A 20,521-nucleotide genomic window follows, 5' to 3' on the forward strand; every position below is an offset into this window, starting at 1 on the left:
ACCCACTGAGCCACCCAGGCGCCCCGCAATGGATGACTTTTTAAAGGCAGTATTCTATTTTTATCTCAGGTCCAATCTTTAAGTTAGAATTCAAGACCTTATATCACCTTATACAACCAGGTTCTAATTTACTCCCTTACTATGATTTACACTTTACTAATATAGCACACTGCAGAGTGCCCTGACAGTACCAACAAAATAGATTTCATGAGTTGAAACCAGAGGGACATTATAAGCAACAGAGGGACATTATGAGCAACGAGCAAAGGCTATAATCAGATGCCCACGTCTGAATAAGTCCTAAAACTTACTGAATGACCTCAAATAAGGGAATACTTCCTAAGTCTTCCAGTCTCCTTCTTTTCATTATAAAAGTACCTGCCCCACTGGACTATTATGAGGATTAGTAAGTGATAATTTATTTAAGGGTTTTATAATAAAATAAATGTAAGCCATCATATTATAGTCACCTTTTCTAAAGATAGTAACATTTCTACATTACTGAGAATGTCCCAAGAGGTAACAAACAGAACTAACATTCATTCTTCCTTTTGACAAACATTCATTAGGCAACTACCACACCTAGGCAATACACCAGGCCTAGACTATAACCTAGTGAGTGAAATAGATACATTTTCTATATTCATGGCAAATATAAAAGAATAACACAAAAATAACCTTATAAGGAAACTCGGAATTTATTTATGCCTGTACTTGTTTCATTTTAACAATATGAAAAATTACTTTTTGGTACCTTCCTTCTTGTCACTCTGGCTAATTTCAGCATGAGGAAACACTTTTTGCAAGACTGCTAGGATGTTGTTGAAGCTTCTTTCCAGCAGTGGTTTTATGATGGGGGATAGTGCATGTCCCGAAGACATGACACCACGCTGAGAAGCAGGCACAATATTCTGCATTGCATGGTAAAAATCTTGGGCATTGAGCACTATTGAGGAAACATCTAGCTGCAGTTTATGACTGCTAGCATAGATCTGGGGGTAACGCCTCCGCAGGGCAATCAGGGCAGCTTCAGTGCACAGGGCCTTGATATCAGCTCCACAATAGCCTAATGCACAAAAAGAAAAGAATAACAAAGGTAAGTTCATTCTCCCAGTACCAACTATAGTTTGCAAATATATACATCTTTACCTAAATAGTTATTAACATTAAATCAATAATTATGTGTAATTTTATCAGCAAAAACTGACCATTTAAGTCACCTAGTAAAATTTACTCAGACTAAAAATGTTTCGAATATTTTAATTAACAACACATGAACTAGTGATACCAAAACAAACCATGTATTCTGTGCCAAAATCACTGATTATAATGTAAAACTTTCTTCAGGAAAGGTTTTTAAAGAGTAAGTTTCATCTCAATCCTTCATCACTATTCCCAATAATTAGTTTAGTGCTTCTAACATTATACTTACCTATAAACTTTTCTTTTTTTTTTTAATTAATTAATTTATTTACTTGACAGAGAGAGATCACAAGTAGGCAGAGGCAGGCACAGAGAGAGAGGAGGAAGCAGGCTCCCTGCCAAGCAGAGAGCCAGATGTGGGACTTGATCCCAGGACCCTGAGATCATGACCTGAGCCGAAGGCAGAGGCTTAACCCACTGAGCCACCCAGGTGCCCACCTATAAACTTTTCTAATATTACTAATTACCAAACACATATGGAAATAGTACAATGTAGAACATATGCAGAAAGGTCAAGAACAGAACTATTCTCCTACTAACTCTGGGCGCAAACCACAGCAAGTTTCTATTTAATTACCCCAAAATTATAGTTTAAAGTCATCACCATCTCTAATAATTTCAAAGGTATTAAAGGGACTAAGAATCCATTAATATTCCACATTAACTTCCTTTTAATATATACGTTTAGCTTAAAATAACTGATAATCTAGTTCTACAGGCTATACCAACACAGGGTATTAGCCGTTACCCACAATTAACTGATAATGTAGTTAACAGATCAAGCCCCTGCTTCTAAGTCATTTCACTCATTTAAGCAACAAATACATACAAAAACACACAAACTGTTAGGTCTTAACCACAAAAAGGAAGAAAACCTCAAACCAGCCATGTTGTTTTTTATGTCAGCAATTAAACTTGCATGCTAGCAGGGGGAGCCACCACTCAAACTAGTTTTAAAACTTGAGACCCTAAGTTCTTCAAAGAGTGGCATCAAGTTTATTTATCTTTTTATACTATGCAATGACCTTGTGGAACATTTAAATAATAAAAACGGTGATTAGAAAAACTGTGAGCAGAAAATAGCCGCAGACTAAATGACAGGTGTTGGGGTCCGTAATCAAAGGAGCTAGACACAGAAAAAACTGCTAGGTAACACACAGGTGGCCAATTGAAATTCAATTGGCCACCTGTGTGTTACCTAGCAGTTTTTTCTGTGTGTGGCAAGACCTAGCATGACTGTGCAGTTTTCTCTGTGTATTGCAATCTCATTGGCCACCTGTGTATAGCCCAGTTAAACTACCTCTATAAAAGTTAGTCTGTGAAGCTGGGAGGGGTCGCCTCTTTGTAAGAGACGGCCCTGACCAGTCAGTTTGATTCTCCATGCCTGGCGCGAAAGCTTGACCTTCGCTTTGTATCAATCTCGCTCCTTTGATTACGGACCCTGACAATAGGAAAAAAACATTAAGGCACAAAACTGTATAAATCAAACTGTAAGTGACTCACACACCTACAATGAACTGTATCTCTATTATTAGTAGGGCACGTGATCTTGCTGATCAAGTCCTACAGAAACAGAAAAATCCTCCCTACTCTGCTCCCTTTTTTCCATAGCATGTACCACTTTTATCATTTACCTATTATGTTTACTGTCTGCCTTCCCCAACCAGAATGTGAGCTTTGTGAGGGTATGGGTATTGATCAGTTTTGTTCCCTAACATATCTCATATACTGAAAATAATGCCTAGCCTGGCATTCAGTAGATATCCAATAAATGTTTCACGAATGAAAGAAGAAAACAGTAACTCCAAGGTGATAGTTTGGGATTGTGTAACTGTGAGGTTACCATATACTACCACAAAAAGTGGAAGAATTATATTTACTGGGCTTTTTTTTTTTTTTAAGAAATCTAAATTCTTTTATTATTAAGCCAACTTACTATGAATAAAAATTTCAATGAAAATTATGGAAAAACACAAAAATATTCCATTCTTAAAGAAATATTCAGAGTTAAGGGAAAACTTAGTATAACCTGTGAAAATCTAATTCAGAAAATTATAAGCAGATAAAGCACTAACACTGTCCCAAGACAACAATCTCCCAAATAATTCTCAAAATAACCAAATTAACCATTAGTCTTTCATTTTTTATTCTATTTCTCAATGAATAAACATGAAAAAAGGTATCTTTTCCTATGCTGAACGTATCCTAGTTATAGCAGTTCAATAAAATAACTATAAAATACCATCTTAGTCATAAATAGTTAATGAAATAATTCATTTCAGGGGAAGTAAAAAACAATCTACCATCTTCAAACAATATAAACCACCACTCTTTTTTCTTCTTTGAAAGCATATACAACACAGTTGGCAAACATACCATATGATCCTATTTCTAAGAGCAAGAAACCTAAATTTTTTAGAAAGCTCAGAAACAAAGAACAGAAAAAAAGCCACTAAAAGATATTTTATGTAACAAACGATACCCATAACATTTATGTGTGACATGTTAGTAACTTACATAATAGCAATGTACTACTCATTTTTGCTTACTCTACTAAAGATAATTTAAAAGGGCAACAATAGGTCCCATTTAAGGAAATAAATCTTCACTTGGATTATCATAATCAACAGACTAGAAAAAAGAGGATTTATCTTCATTACATTTGCCTGTGAATGAGAATTACTGGTTTATATCGGTAGTTTTTAATCTTGACCACTGATCTGAATAAATGATGAAACTGAAACAGAAATAGATTCCTAACGAACTTAGTGAATCAGAATCTCTGGTAATTTAATATCATAAATGTGTATTTTGAGAAAGCTTTGATTCTGATAGACAAAACAAAAAACTGAGAACTACTGGATTAATAATATGCCTCCTTTACTAGACTCTAAAACAAAATTAAAATTACATGATAACCATGGCTAAAGAGATTATATTTAAGATCACATGTCCTGGTTTGGGCCTCTCGTCCTGTCTTAATTTTTTCACTCTCCAAAGCATCCTGATGTAGGAAAATAGATATAGATAATATGATCATTCTAAATACATGGAAAATACAGGTGCCTGGGTGGTTCAGTCATTAGCTGGCTGCCTTCAGCTCAGGTCATGATCCCAGGGCCTGGAATCAAGGCCCTTATCAGGCTCCCTCCTCAGCAGGAAGTCTGCTTCTTCCTCTCCCACTCCCCCTGCTTATGTTCCCTCTCTCTGTGTGTCTCTCTCTGTCAAATAAATAAATAAAATCTTAAAAAAACAAACAAACAAATAAATAAATAAATAAATGGATAATATACTACAGCCCTTTGAAAGTTAAAACTTGATGTTAAAAGAAAATATCAACATCCCTTTCATGAGAATTCCATAAATGTATTAATTCTACCATTAAAATTCTAATATTCTGATGAACACAAATATCTAGATACCAAAGAAAAGCATTCTTTTGAAAAAATGAAACAAGATGAAACCAGAGGAAACAAATCATTAAGAGACTCTTAATATTAGGAAACAAACTGAGGGTTGCTGGGGGGTGTGGGGTGGGAGGATGGTATGGCTGGCTGATGGACACTGGGGAGGGATGCTGTGGTGAGTGCAGGGTTTTGTGAAGACGGATGTATCAAAGACCTGTACTCCTGAAACAAATATTACATTATATGTTAATTTAAAAAAAAAAAGAAAGAAAAGCATTTTTTTTAGGTATGATGTATGCCTAATGTGGGGCGTACACTCACAACCCTGAGATCAAGAGTCGCATGCTCTACTGAGCCAGCAAGGTACCCCAAGAAAAAGCATTCTTAACCACCACTTAAATGGAAACTTGTCTGAAAAACTGAAAATACAAAAAGGTTATAGACTAGACAGTGTTAATACTAAAATTTTATCAAATTACTGTTCTGGGTTTGTTTTTTTTTTAAGATTTCATTTATTTGACAGAGAAAGAGAGATCACAAGTAGACAGAGAGGCCGGCAGAGAAGGAGGGGGAAGCAGGCTCCCCGCTGAGTAGAGAACCCAATGCGGAGCTCGATCCCAGGACCCTGAGATCATGACCAGAGCCGAAGGCAGAGGCTTAACCCACTGAGCCACCCAGGCGGCCCATGAAGTCTACTGTTTAAATAAAACATCAAACATAATGAAGGCCCACAAGATAGATGCCTCGTTGATACACTTCCACTGTTACGGCCCTCTTAGTGAAAATAAATAGAGAAATAGGATTAGATTTGAGGTCCTCGTAACCTTAAGCTCCTACTATTTGTGAATGTGATCTAGACACTGAAATTATCTGAGGACTACTTTCAAAAATCACCCCTATTAATCATCCAAACCTCTCCACGTACTTGGGAATTTATTTCAAGGTAAAAGATACCAAATCCATAACCTCTATATGAAGAGGTCAGCTGTCTTTGCAGTTTTTTATCAAGACAACCTATTCTTTTTGTTAGGCATAAATTTCACTGAACTGAACCCATACATGTTAAAACATGTTTGGGATACAGAAAGTGGTAAGTTCATAATGAATTTAAAGTGTATTACTATTTCATTCCTGTTTGAAGACCCGCATTTGACTTTTTGTCTTAATGTACAACTGGCTTCTTATGTCACTCTCTAGGAAGAAAATGGTGTAGATAGAAGCAGATCCTAAAACATCACCACCACCACCCTCAAAAGGCAAGAGAAATTTTTTAGTCCTGTAAGAAATCATGTCTTTAAATGCTTAAACTTAAGAAACTGACTAAAAGCTAAATAAATCACTGGGAATTAATGAGAAGTTGTGGCCTTTGGAAATGAATAAAGGAAACTAAGATTCTTATATTTAGGATAAAGAATTAGAGTGTAACATTTCAGATGGTAGACAGGGTAATAGCAAGTAATTTTAATATACCTATTGTTTAGGGGATTTCCAAAGTTATCTGAAGACTTCTGCTTATTTCAGTTAAGGATCATTCTGAGACTGAGTCACAGAAAAATCTACAAAGATTTCCCAGTCTCCTCAGTACTCTAATAAAATAATATCATAAAAAGTAGGAAATAAAAGGGATCAAATTTCAAAAAGGGAAAAGACTGGATTTTGTACCAAATACCACCCTCTCCCATAAGCAGCACAAGGCTTTGCAAAAGTCAAGCCAAATTTACACGAAATGGGTTTGGCGCATGCTCTCTTATACCAGGCAAAGCTTAAACTGGAGTAGTGCTGGAGAGATTTACGTTTTCTCCTCACCAGAAGATGTCGAGGTCTTTGTGGTTCAAAAGCTGAGGGATGCTGCTTCGGAGATGGAGGTCCCTGTGGATGAAGAGGATAATTCGGATGTAGCTAACTGAATGGACTAATGTTCTATTTAAGTTTTAATATCTGATGGTGGATCCCAATGATTTTTTTAACTAAGTTATTCTTTCTGGTTTTGGTAAGTTTAAAGTTTTCCCAAGCAGACTGCTGATTGTTAGTGAACTTAGTTTGGGGATTTTTCATAATGCTTAAAAGTTCATGGAGAAAGATTTTTTAATTTTTATTTGTGAGAGAATAAGAGGAAAACAGACAAAAGGCAGAAAAAGAATGAAGGAGAAATACCAGTGTGTATACTCCGTTGTTTAATAGTGTAATCATTTTTATTTCAGACCTAATTAGAGCCAAAAACCTGAATTCCAAAACCCTTGAATTCCATCTCCTATATATGATCATGTATGCACATCTCTCTCACTACATCCTTTTAGGACAATAGTTTTCATTCACGCTGTAAGGAGGATCTTCTACTCTGTTAATAATTTAAGATTAAATTGGAAAGTTTTATATTTGGGAAATACTAGCAGATGCCAATAAATATTTTCTTTTGAAGACTCCTCTCACTCAACTTCTTTCTAGACCACAGGCATGAAGACGAGCACATCAGATAATCTGCAAAGTAAAAGACTACAGTCTTGCCCTCAACATGGACTTTATTTCTCAAGGTTAAGCTTATTTTTCTTAGTAAAATTTCTGAGAGGGAACAACTCCCAAAAGAACGCACAGCAGTAATATTATGGAAATCCAGCACTCAATGAAAGGCATATTATTACTAGCTTTGTTAATAATCAAACACCTAATGGCAGCTAAAATTGTACCTTAGAAGTGTTTAATTTCAAGAGAAATGTTCAAAATAATTCTTACATTTAAAGGCAGAGCCAGCCATTTACTGCACAGACATAACTACACTCATTCACATTCCAAACATAAGGGCAGGCTGAGCAGAACAAACAATAACGATCAAAGAATTCAAATAATAGCACTCACCAACACATTTTTCAGCCAGTTCACCTAAAAAAGCATCTGACAATTTTGGGTTCCAATCCCTGGTATGGATTTGTAAAATGTGTTTTCTTGCCTAAGAAAAAAAGTATAATATCAACAACCTGTGAAATGTATTAGCTGGAACACATTTATGCACTCACCATACCCCAGAAAAACAATTGTTTTATTTTTTTTTAAGATTTTATTTATTTATTTGACAGACAAAGATCACAGGTAGGCAGGCAGGCAGAGAGAGAGCGGGGGAAGCAGGCTCCCTACTTGGCAGGGAGCCTAATGCGGGGCTCGATCCCAGGACCCTGAGATCATGACCTCAGCCAAAGGCAGAGGCTTTAACCACTGAGCCACCCAGGTGCCCTGAAAAACAACTATTTTAAAAGAAATTTAAATACCATGGCATCTACATCAACTCTGATTCCCACAATAACAATAGAATAAATAGTATGTAAGAGAGATCGTGTCTCTGTTTCACAAACTAAGATATTTAATATTCTGAGAGGTGAAGGAACTGACTAATGTAACATGACTAAGTGACTGATACTCACTGATCTAGGACTACATTCAAAACTAAGTTTCACTGTTCTACCACATCAGATCATTTTTACCCAAATACATATGAAGAAGGAACTTTAATGTATTATAACATGTATAACCCTTTTTTTAAATAATAATTAATATAGAGTGTTATAAAAGTTTGAGATAGAGGGGCCCCTGGATGGCTCAGTGGGTTAAGCCTCTGCCTTCGGCTCAGGTCATGATCCCAGGGTCCTGGGATCGAGCCCCACATAGGGCTCTCTGCTCAGCGGGGAGCCTGCTTCCCTTCTCTCTCTGCCTGCTTGTGATCTCTGTCAAATAACTAACTAACTAACTAAATAAATAAATAAATAAATAAATAGTTTGAGATAGATAACATAATGATTCAACAATTCCATACATTACTCAGTGCTTTTTTTTTTTAAAGCAGGCTCTACACCCAGCCTGGGGCTTGAACTCATGACCCTAAGATCAAAAGTTACATGCTCTGCTGACTGAGCCAGTAAGGCACCCCAATTAGTGCTAACTTTTAAACAAACTACAGGTTTAGATTTCATAAAACTCTTGGTTCTATCATATGCATAAATTATTATGACTGACAAGCTAAACAAGTAATTTAAAACTTGGAAAAAGTTTTAAGTAGAAAAAGTTTTCAATGAAATAAAGAAATATAATGTTTGGCATTTAATAAATAACAGGGTGATATTTCAGTAAATATTAATTTAATTCATTTAAAAAATCAAATATTTGGGGCGCCTGGGTGGCTCAGTGGGTTAAGCCGCTGCCTTCGGCTCAGGTCATGATCCCAGAGTCCTGGGATCGAGCCCCGCATCAGGCTCTCTGCTCAGCAGGGAGCCTGCTTCCTCCTCTCTCTCCGCCTGCCTCTCTGCCTGCTTGTGATCTCTCTGTCAAATAAATAAATAAAATCTTTAAAAAAAAATCAAATATTTGAGCAATTCTACCTTGATTTTTTTGTTTTCAAAAGAGCATTCTCTACCTTAAATCGAACTGTATAGCACAATCAAAATTTTAAGATCCTGGGTTCAAATTAAATGAAATTTCTTCTTCTTTCACAGTCAAAAAGCAACTGAAGTAGTAAGAATCCATAATCAACTGACAGTATATCATGAAGAGTCATATCAGACTTTTATTTTCACTTTTGCCTTCTTTCAAGGAAAAACACTCTGTAAAACTTAAATGCACTCATACCCTCAACAATGCTACTTGAGGGGCACCTGGGTGGCTCAGTGGGTTAAGCCTCTGCCTTTGGTTCACGTCATAACCTCAGGGTCCTGGGATGAAACCCCACATCGGGATCTCTGCTCAGGGGGAGCCTGTTTCTCCCTCTCTCTCTGCCTGCCTCTCTGCCTACTTGTGATCTCTCTCTCTAGTAAATAAATAAAATCTTTAAAAAACAAAACAAAACAAAACAATGCTACTTGAGCTTTTAAGACTAGGAAAAACAGGGGAGCCTGGGTGGCTCAGCTGAGCAGCCAGCTCTTGATTTTGGCTCAAGTCATCTCCAGGTCCCAGGATCAAGCCTTACATGGAGCTCCACACTCAAGAGGGAGTCTGCCTGAGGGCTCTTTCTCTCTTTCCTTCTTCCTCTTGCCCCTACCCCCATTCATGTGCACTTACTGGCACTCTCTTTCCAACATAAAAAAATAAATCCTTAAAAAAAAAAGAATATGAAAAAGCAAATTATAACCAACATGATAGTCTTATTAGCTCAATGAGGAATCTGGGGTCCAGGAACAAAACAAAAAGAACTTCAAAGTCATCAAGATAAACCTTGCTCAAAAAGTTGATAAAATCTGGTAACAATAGCTACTGGTTTAATTCCAAGTTCTAAGTTAAGTGTTCAGCTACCAAAAATAAACCAATGATGTGACACTTATTTTTTTCCGACTTGAAGTACTTGCCTGAATAGATACTAAAAAATTATAAAATCAAGGTAAAAAAAAATCATCCAAGACCTTATATTCTCTAGAATATGACATTAAGAATCTACTTGACCTCATTAGCAGCATAGGCATCAATTTTAGAAGACCCTTTCAGAACTAGAAACACACCAAAAAAATTCAGGCTGGAAGATGTCTCAAAAAAGATCTATTCTTATACTGTCTTTTCACAAAATAAGTAAAGGTTTAGAGTAATGAAATTAATTGCTTAAGGTCAAAAGTTATTGTCAGATCTCTAATACATTTAGTGCCTTGATCTTGCTCTATATAATCAATCGGAGTTTACTTTATTGTAAAATCAAGAAATAGAGGGCGCCTGGGTGGCTGAGTGGGTTAAAGCCTCTGTCTTTGGCTCGGGTCATGATCCCAGGGTCCTGGGATCGAGCCCCACATCGGGCTCTCTGCTTGGTGGGGAGCCTGCTTCCCCCACTCTCTCTGCCTGCCTCTCTGCCTACTTGTAATCTGTCAAATAAATAAATAAAATCTTAAAAAAAAAACAAGAAATAGAAAAAGAAATTACTTAAATCAGAAATGATTCATGATGCACTTTTTATGACATACAGAACAGTAAGTTACATTGTTTCCCCTAATGGAAAGTAGCTTCCTCTATTATTAAGAGTCAGAGGCAAATTCAAGCTGCTCATTTCTCAGGACTCATATATACACACATAATACTTATAATAATAATCGTAAGTGTTGGTGATAATAAAGAAAAAAAACAAAAATTAAAAAGCATTAGCACCTGAAGAAGGTATGTGCTATTTTATGCTAATAAAGAGTTTAAAAAATTACTAAAATTTGGAAGAATCAAGGCTTGCTTTCACTTTTTTTTTTTTTTTAACTTATTTGGTCAAACAGCAAGAGTCATGATATTCCATAGCCCAAACTGCAGAACTAATATGACACTCTGACTGGTATCACTTTAAAGTCCCAAGCAGATCCTTATCACTGCCTTTAATCCTTCCCTAGATCATTCGTCAGGTCTATCTCCTAAAAGACTAGTTCAGTTTCTCTGTCTTCATGTTCAGCTTCTCATTGGGACCGTGCTTCCTAATTCACTGAGAAAACTGAAGCAGTAAGAAAAGTTCCAGAGACATTCCACACTAAATTTGTCTACCTGTAGGCATTTGTACCCATAATATTCTGTCTTCTCCCTAGTATCACAGACAAACTATCCAATTCCTATCTAAAGTCATTCTCACCACTCATGTAGTAAATACTATGGCCCCTCTTGCTTATTAAGGACATACTGTGATAATTCTTCTTTCTCAATTTCATCACCAGAATTTCCTTCTCTGTTGGCTATTTGTCCCAGCTTAAAAATAACACACTCCCTCTTGCCTCCAATTCCCTCAACACCTATTGCTTCCTTTTGTAACAAAACTCTTTGAAAAACTTAACTTTCGTTCTGTCTCCAATTTCTCTCCTCCTGCTCTCTCTTAAGCTAACCATACTCCAGTTAAATTTTTTTGCACCCAACACTAAGTCAATTTGCTCCCATTCAGGTTCACTGATAACCTACATAATGCTAAAAACAATGGCCAATTTTCTCATCTGACTTAATTTAGCAACATATCACAAAGTTAGTCACAATGTCTTCACTGATACACTTTCTTCACTTGGCTTCCAGAATTCACTCTCATACTTTTCCTTCTACCTTATGAACTGTTCCTTAGGACAGAGGATTTGATAATTTCATTTAATCTTATAATCTCATGACTTTAATATTATCTAAGAAAAAAAAAAACAGTCTAAGCCTGTTCCACAGACACAGACCAAGAAAAATGACCTCAGGTTTAAGTCTCAAAGTAGTGTTTCCTTGAAATGTAGGAAGTTAAAATTCACATGGAAAACTATGTCAAGATCCTTGCTGTACAATGTAGCAAACCACTACCCATATGATGCTTTTTTATTTAAATTTGTAAAGAAAATTTAAAATTCAGTTCCTTAGTCCCACTAGTGACATTTCAAGGGCTAAACGTGATTAGTGGCTACCGTACTGGACAGTGCTCAATGCACAATGTAAATACAGAATATTTCCATCATTACAGAAAAGTTGACTGGACAGTGCTATTCTAGACCTTGTTTACTATTAAATCTTTGATCTCTGTGAGCTGCACCTGAATTGTGAGGACTATAACTGGCATATATGACTGAGGGCCACATGACTAGAAGACAACTGGTAAATGAGATAATGGCTTTCCTGTGCCAAAATGAACACAGGCTGTGTTTCTTAGAACTAAACACATTATCCACGTACACTAAAAGATGTGTTTGGACCATAAGATGGCTGATGCTTCCCCATGCTGAAATAGGCTCTTCCCACCTCAGCCTTGTCTCCTACAACTAAGCACACCTCAATGCACTGATAGAGCCCTGAAAGCTACACTTGGGTTTTGAAAATGATGTTGCATATGGTAGGTTTCCTATCCTGATAAAGTCAGGTAAATTCAGTACCAAATTAAAGCCTCTAAGTTAGACGTCAATCAAAAACTGAGACAACTACTAATGACTGTGCAGACTGATTTCAAGACGAAGTATGAACTGCTCTACACAGCAGCACATTGCCTTCATTTCCTTAGTCTTGTACACTGTCTTAATCACAGCCTTTTACTCTAAGTATGTAAACCAGGCATTTTACATGAAGATCTAAAATCAAAGCTATATAACAATCTAAAATCAAAGCTATATAACAATTACAAATGTGTATATTATATATGGATATATGTAATATATATGGGTATAACTGTTATATTTTATATAATATAATATACATAATATATTATATATATGGATATATATTATACATCCACAAATAGTATCTTCTTTCTTCAGGTTATATTTATATGTTATAAATGTTTTAATTATGCTTATCTGTAATGTTAAATTACATGGGAAACACTGTCAAATAAAGTATCTTCTCATATCTCCCCCTTTCAAACTTGGAAGTTTCCAATGAAGACATAGTCAATGATTAAACTGCTCAAACCAAGAACAACAATAAAAATATCAAGCAGAATTAAATAACATTTTACACAATGACTATACATTGCCCATGTGTAACTTTTGCTGCTTTTAATTAAATATGATGTCATGGTCATTTCTATGAAAATTTGAACATTGGGCTCTTATTCATAATCTCACTAATACTCTAAAAACATTATTTTTATGGGAACACAGCTCCTTTGGCTAACCAGAGATATATAACCTGCCATCTAAGATAATTACTACAATCTAAATTTAAAGCTAAAGAAAAGAGTAAGTAAGCATTTTAGTAACCTAACTACAGGTTTTCCTCTTCCTGAAAGTCATAAATGTTCTAAAAGCTGTTAAGAGAAAAAGACTAAATTATTTAAGCATTTTTTAAGAATTACTAAGATATCCCATAAGCACAAAATTTTTTAAATGAAAGTTCATAAAATGCACTCTCAAAGTGCATATATGCTTCATAACTGAATCACAAATATATCTTCATATATTAAAAACAGAAACTTTTACCTTTTGATCAGGCAGGTTGAAAAGGAATTCTCTGTCAAAACGACCCGGTCTCCTAAGAGCAGGATCTATAGAATCAAGTCTGTTTGTAGCACCAATAACAACAATTTCACCCCTATTATCTAATCCATCCATTAGAGCAAGGAGGGTTGACACTATAGAGCTGTAACAAAAGTTTCAGGCAAAGTTATGAATTAAAAAACAAAGAAAAAAAACTGTAAAAACTGCTGCTTACACTAAACTTCACAGTCTTATATGCTAATAAAATTATGGCATGACTAAGTCTTAATGTAAAATATGTACAGAAATCATTTTTGAAAGTATTAAAACATTATTAATAGACACCTAAAGCACAGAAACAACAACAAAAGAGATAAGGACTTCATAAAAATTAACAATTTTGCACTATCAGGAAAAATGTACCTAAAGAATAGGAGAAAATATCTGCAAATTATATACCTGATAAGGGTCTAGAAGAACAATTACAACTCAACAATATAAAGAAAATAAACCCAACTTAAAAACAGTCAGAAGATTTAAATAGACATTTCTCCACAAAAGATATACAAAGGGTCCATCTTCAGGGATATCCAAATCAAAACCAAATGACATAACACTTTAAAGTTTGCTTGTTTTTTTTTTTTTTTAAATTTATTTATTTGACAGAGAGTGAGAGAGATCACAAGTAGGCAAAGAGGCTGACAGAGAGAGAGGGGGAAGCAGGCTCCCTGCTGAGCAGAGAGCCCAATGTGGGGCTCAATCCCAGGACCCTGAGATCATGACCTGAGGCGAAGACAGAGGCTTAACCCACTGAGCCACCCAGGTGCCCCTGCTTTTTTTTTTTCTTTAAGATTTTATTTATTTATTTGACAGAGAGGAAGAAAGTACAAGTAAGTACTTTTTTTTTTTAAGATTTTATTTATTTATTTGACAGAGAGGAAGAAAGTACAAGCGGGAGAGCAGCAGGGAGAGGGAGACGCAGGCTCCCGCTGAGCAGAGAGCCCAACGTGGGACTCAACCCCATGACCCTGGAATCATGCATGACCCAAGCCAAAGGCAGACGCTTAACCGACTGAGCCATCCAGGCGCCCTAAGGTACCACTTTAAACCCAACAGGATGATAATAGTCAAAAAGACAAACAGTAAGTATTGACAAGGATGTAAAGAAATGGGAACATTCACACACTGCTTGATGGGAGTGTAAAATGGTATATGTCTTTTGAAAACAGTCTGACAGTTCCATCAGCTATTAAACACAGTTACCATATGATCCAACAATGTTCATAAAAGACTTATACACAAATGTTCATAGCAGCTTTATTCACAATAGCCAAGAAATGGAGGTAATGCAAATGTCCAACAACTGATGAATGGATAAAGAAAACGTGGTATATCATACAATGAAATATAATTTGTAAATAAAAACTAATGAAGTACTGAGAGATGTTATAATATGGATGAACCTTGAAAACACTGGCCTAATCAGTGGGTTAAGCCTCTGCCTACAGCAAAGGTCATGACCTCAGGGTCCTGAGTTCGAGTGGCGCATGGGGCTCTCTGCTTCAGCAGGGAGCCTATTTTCCCCCCTCTCTGCCTGCTGTTCTGCCTACTCGTGATCTCTCTATCAAATAAATAAATAAAATCTTAAAAACAAAAACACTGAGCTAACTGAAAAAAGCCAGTCACAAAAGTCCCCATGCTGTATGATTCCATTTATATGAAATATCCAATAGGCAAATCTATAGAAACACAATGTATATTAGGGGTTGCTTAGGATTTGGGGGTACTAAAGAGGAGGCTGGAGAGTGACGGCTAAAGGTTAAAAGGTTTCTTTCTGGGGAGATGAAAATGTTCTGGAACTGATTATTGTGATGATTATACAACTCTGGAAATATACTAAAAGCCAATGAACAAACAGCTTAAAAGACTGAACTGCATGATGTATGAATACCATCTCAATAAAACTTTTTAAAAAAGAAATAAAGGGGTGTCTGGCTGGCTCTTGAATCTCTGGATTGTGAATGTGAGCTCCATATTAGGTGTAGAAATTACTAAAAACTGACTAAGAATTTCAAAGAAATATAAAAGTCTCTTTTAATAAGACAGCAATCGGGGGGGGATTTATGTCTGGCAATGTATATGATGTTTAGATTCCTACAGAATTACATTTGCATTATTGTTATACTTTTGGGTGACCATTTTAGAATGGCTACTTTTTAAACTAAGTTCAATTCAAAATCATTCTGTGCATATTTTAGTTTTTGAAACTATGACTTAAACATTTCTGAATAAAAATGCTGCATGTCTAATTATACAAAAACCGTAGCTCTAGTAACAAAGGTCTTCCTAATGTTTTTCTAACTGTTCTCACTTCTATCTACCTGCCTGAAACAACTTCTCCAATATGCTCAATAAGTTAAAAAAATCATTCTCACTCCCAAATAAATTGTTCTAAATGTTTGTCAAAACTATAAATGGAACCAAAATGCTAGAGACTCAGTGTACATATATAGTAAGGATTTGTGCTTGTTCTTTCTAATAAATTAAAATTAATGATCTAAGTGTCTCACTTCAGATATAAAGGATGCAAAATAAGCATCATTAAGTGTAAATTCATATTTAACCTCAAATTTTTCCTTAGTACATTCCAATCACAGATAGGTATTTCAAGTGTTTGTAAAGATTTATCAGCATTTTGGGGGCATCTGGGTGGCTCAGTCAGTTAAGCATCTGACTCTTGATTTCAGCTCAGGTCATAATCTCAGGGTCATGATCTCAAGCCCCAAATCCGGCTTTGCACTTAGCAGGGAAATTGCTTGAGATTCTCTCTCTTCCTGTCCATCTCTACCACCCTCTCATAGAAATAAATACACCTTAAAAAATGTATTTATAAGCATTTTTAAGTGTTCTTTAGAAGGGTTTTCAGAAAACAGTCTCAACTATGGCCAGAAACAGAATTACAGCCTAGCTTGGATTCTATCAGAAGCTAACTTCTTTAGAAAAATCAAATGGCCAGCCCCTGGATCAAAATCCTTTAGTAGCCTTGATTAGTGTTCAAAATACAGTCTGAACTACTTAATACTACATTCAAGGCCTACTTGCCTGCCCTAAATCTTTCTCCTACATATCATCTAAACGTATCTGTATTACCTTCAAATATGGATCTAAATAAAATCAACTGGAATTGTTTTGCATAGTGTGAAGAAGGATCCATTTTCTTTTTTCACCCAATTCTCCCAGCATTATTCATTGAAAAGATCACCCCTTCCCAACAGTACTGCATTGTCTCTTTTATTATAAATCAAGCACCCATATATGTGTAGATGTATATATGGCTCTGAATTTCATTCCATTTGTCTATTGGTCTAGTCTTCCACCAACATCAAGTTATCTTAACCTTAAGAGGCCTTAATAACTAGCAGAGCAAATACTCCTACCTTGTTCTTCCACAAAAGTATACACTATTATTTCTTTCTATTTCCATATCAATTCCAGAGTCATTTTGTCAATACAAAAAAGTGGTACAAAGAAAGGCAAAATTCTTTATCATGATTGGTTTAATCTTGCTAGATGCTCATTACTACATCCAAGAAGTTATCTATAGACTGCTTTGGAATTTCTATATACATAATTACATCATCTATCAATAATAACAGCATTGTCTATTCCTCTCCATTACACACACCTTATATTGTTTTGTCTCACCAGACTACACTGATCAGGATCTATGTAGAACATTGATCAAAAGTGTTCATAGTCATGCTTATAACTGTCATATTAAACGTTTTCATCTTTCAACATTAAGTTTGTAATAGGTTTTTATAGATATCTATATTCCTCATTCTCTGAGATGAGTGACCTTATCAAAAACAAATATTAAAGGGGAACCCTCCTACACTGTTGGTGGGAATGCAAGCTGGTGCAGCCACTCTGGAAAACAGTATGGAAGTTCCTCAAAAAGTTGAAAACAGAGCTATCCTATGACCCAGTAATTGCACTACTAGGTGTTCACCCACCCCAAAGATACATATGTAGTGATCCAAAGGGGCACGTGCACCCTAATGTTTATAGCAGCAATGTCCACAATAGCCAACTATGGAAAGAGCCTAGATGTCCACCAACAGATGAATGAATAAAGAAGATGTAGTATGTGTGTGTATATGTATACACACACACACACACATACACACACACAATGAAATATTATGCAGCCATCAAAAATTAAATCTTGCCATTTGCAACAACATGGATGGAACTAGAGGGTATTATGCTAAGCGAAATGAGTCAATCAGAGAAAGACAAGTATCATATAATCTCCCTGATATGAGAAATTTGAGAGGCAGAGTAGGGGGCTTGGGGGTTAGAGAAGGAAAAAATGAAACAAGATGGGATCGGGAGGGAGACAAACCGTAAGAGACTCTTAATCTCACAAAACAAACTGAGAGTTGCTGGGGGGAGGGGGGTATGGAGAGGGTGGTTGGGTTATGGACACTGGGGAGGGTATGTGATATGGTGAGTACTATGAAGTGGGTAAGCCTGACGACTCACAGACCTGTACCCCAGGGGCAAATAATACATTATATGTTAATAAAATTAATAAAAAAAACTGAAGCTTTTATAATTGGTCCCTTTATATGTATAATAATGCTTTCTGCCTCACAGTCTATCTTGTCTAATACTGATACAGCAGTATTCTGTTAGTATTAACTTGGCCTATTTCCATGCCCACTTTACAAGTGACTATTATGGACATTTTTAATAAATAAAATAGTATTGGGCACGTGGGCGGCTCAGATCAGCCCATGTCTGCTTCAGATTCCCCCCCCTCCTTTTGCACCTCCCCCCGTTCATGCACTCACTCACTCATTCTAAATAAACAAATATTTTTTGAAAAAATAAATAAGATAAATAAAATAGTGTAACATGTGACCTTTTGTGTATGAATTACTTCACTTAGCATTAAGTCTTTGAGGGTCATCCATGTACATGTACCCATACAAGCTAAACCCAGGCAGCATGTGTCAGAATTTCATTCCGTTTTAAGGGTGAACTGTATGGCTGTAACTCATTCTGTTTACGGATTCAGCAGTTAATGGACATATGGATTATTTATGTTTTGGCTATTATGAATAACACTGCTATGTGTATTTCTGACTAAGGTTTTGCATGCCTTTTTCCCACCATTTTACTTGGAATCTTTCTATACCCTTATACATGGTATATCTCTTATAAACAAAGTATCATCATATTTTATTTTTCCTCAGTTTGACAATCTTTGTCTTTTAAAAAGAACACTTTGGGGGAGCCTGGGTGGCTCAGTCAGTTAAGCTTCACACTCATAGTTTCATCTGAGGTCACCATCTGATGGGTGGTAAGATCAATCCCCGCATCAGACTGCTGGAAGATTCTCTCCCTCAGCCCCTTACCCCCATGCTATCTCTTTCTCTCTAAAATAAATAAATAAATCTTTAAATCTTAAAAAAAGAACATTTGGTCTGGGGCATCTCGGTTGCTCAAACGGTGGACTCTTGATTTCAGCTCACGTCATGATCTCAGCTCTGGTCATGATCTCAGCGTCCTGGGATCAAGCCTCAAGTTGGGGTCCATGCTCAGCGGGTAGTCTGCTTGAGGATTCTCTCTCTCCCCCTTCTACCTTGGCTCCCCCCACCAAATCACATGGCATTTTTTTCTCTAAAATAAACAGTTAGCTCTTAAAAAAAAAAGAAGAAGAAGAAGAAGAACATTTAGTCCCTTTTCATTTCAGGTCATTTTTTATGTATTTGGGTTTAACTCTAAATTATATTTGTATGTTTCTCCCACTGGTCCTATGATTCTGTTCGTCTTCTTGACTCCATTTCAATTTTTTTATTATTATTCTATCCCTCCAACTACCAACTAACATTTTAGAAATTACAACATATTTCTATCAGTAATTACTTTAGAAATTAAAACCTGCATACTCGGTACTCAAAGGTTCCCCTTCCAGGTTTGATGGATGAAAATCCTGCCAGATAAACCCCTTGCTCTGCTGCAGGAAATAATTATAAAACCTGTACGTAATAATACAAAAACACTGAAGGAACTAGTAAGTAAACAGAGACATACAGACTTTGCTGGAAATTCATGGTCATCTGGAGAAAAGAAGAACATAGAGAAAGCAAGTTCCCCTCCCTCTGGCTTTCAGCATGGGGCTAAGTACAGTGAGATAGGTAAGGAAGATTATGTTAAGGGAAACCCCTTAACTTTCCAGCCTAAGAGTTCAGAAAAGAGAAGGTTGACCATTAACACCAAAGAATATGGGGGATCCCACAAAGGCAAGAGCCAGGGAAGACATCCCCAAACTCCATCTACCCACATCTCTAAATGACCCCTAACAACAAAGACACAGAGCAAAGAAAGTACTGGTAAAGATTTAAAAAAAAAAAAAAAAAGATCTGAAAGAAGATCAAAGCTGCCAGCCAAGAAACAGTCTGTAATTCAATCCTAAAGCAGAAAATTATCTGTAAAACATAGGAAATACTACTCATAAAAGAAAAATAATAAAATCCAGAGCCTTCCCAAACGAGCATTAATAAATCCAGGATCCAATCCAAAATTGCCCAACAAATGAAGTACCAAAACAACAGAACATATTTTCAGAAGAAAACAAACAAGCCCAACAGTGAGATGAAACCAGATGTGGAAGCTAACATAAGAGGGTGGGTGGGGCACCTGGGTGGCTCAGATGGTTAGGCAACTGCCTTCTGCTCCCATCTGGCTCCCAGCTCCACAGGGAGTCTGCTGCTCCCTCTGACCTTCTCCCCTCTCATGCTCTCTCTCTCTCACTGCCTCTCAAATAAATAAATAAAGATCTTAAAAAAAAACACACACACACACAAAACTTGGTCTAACATAAGAGGATATTTTTTCTAACATAAGAGGATTTTTAAAGATTTATTTATTTATGTTTATTTTAGAAAGAGAGCACATGTGAATGTGGGGGAGGGGGCAGAGGGAGAAAGAGTCCCAAGCAAACTCAACACTAAGCATGGAACCTGATGTGGGGCTCAATCT

At 36.3% G+C, this 20,521-nt stretch overlaps 1 protein-coding gene across 2 annotated transcripts in view; it reads right to left on the reverse strand.

The window, feature by feature from the left end:
• Nucleotides 1-20,521, reverse strand: part of ATAD2B (ATPase family AAA domain containing 2B) — a 155,159-nt gene that overhangs the window by 72,747 nt on the left and 61,891 nt on the right. For both annotated transcript variants that reach the window (XM_047744659.1, XM_047744658.1), the window contains exons 14-16: nt 13,472-13,631; nt 7,464-7,554; nt 755-1,066 (exon numbers count right to left, since the gene is read on the reverse strand). In XM_047744659.1, the coding sequence (XP_047600615.1) occupies nt 755-1,066; nt 7,464-7,554; nt 13,472-13,631 (563 nt within the window). The remainder of the gene's footprint in view (nt 1-754; nt 1,067-7,463; nt 7,555-13,471; nt 13,632-20,521) is intronic.

Source organism: Lutra lutra, chromosome 9, assembly GCF_902655055.1.
Source record: "Lutra lutra chromosome 9, mLutLut1.2, whole genome shotgun sequence".
Classification (NCBI taxonomy): domain Eukaryota; kingdom Metazoa; phylum Chordata; class Mammalia; order Carnivora; family Mustelidae; genus Lutra; species Lutra lutra.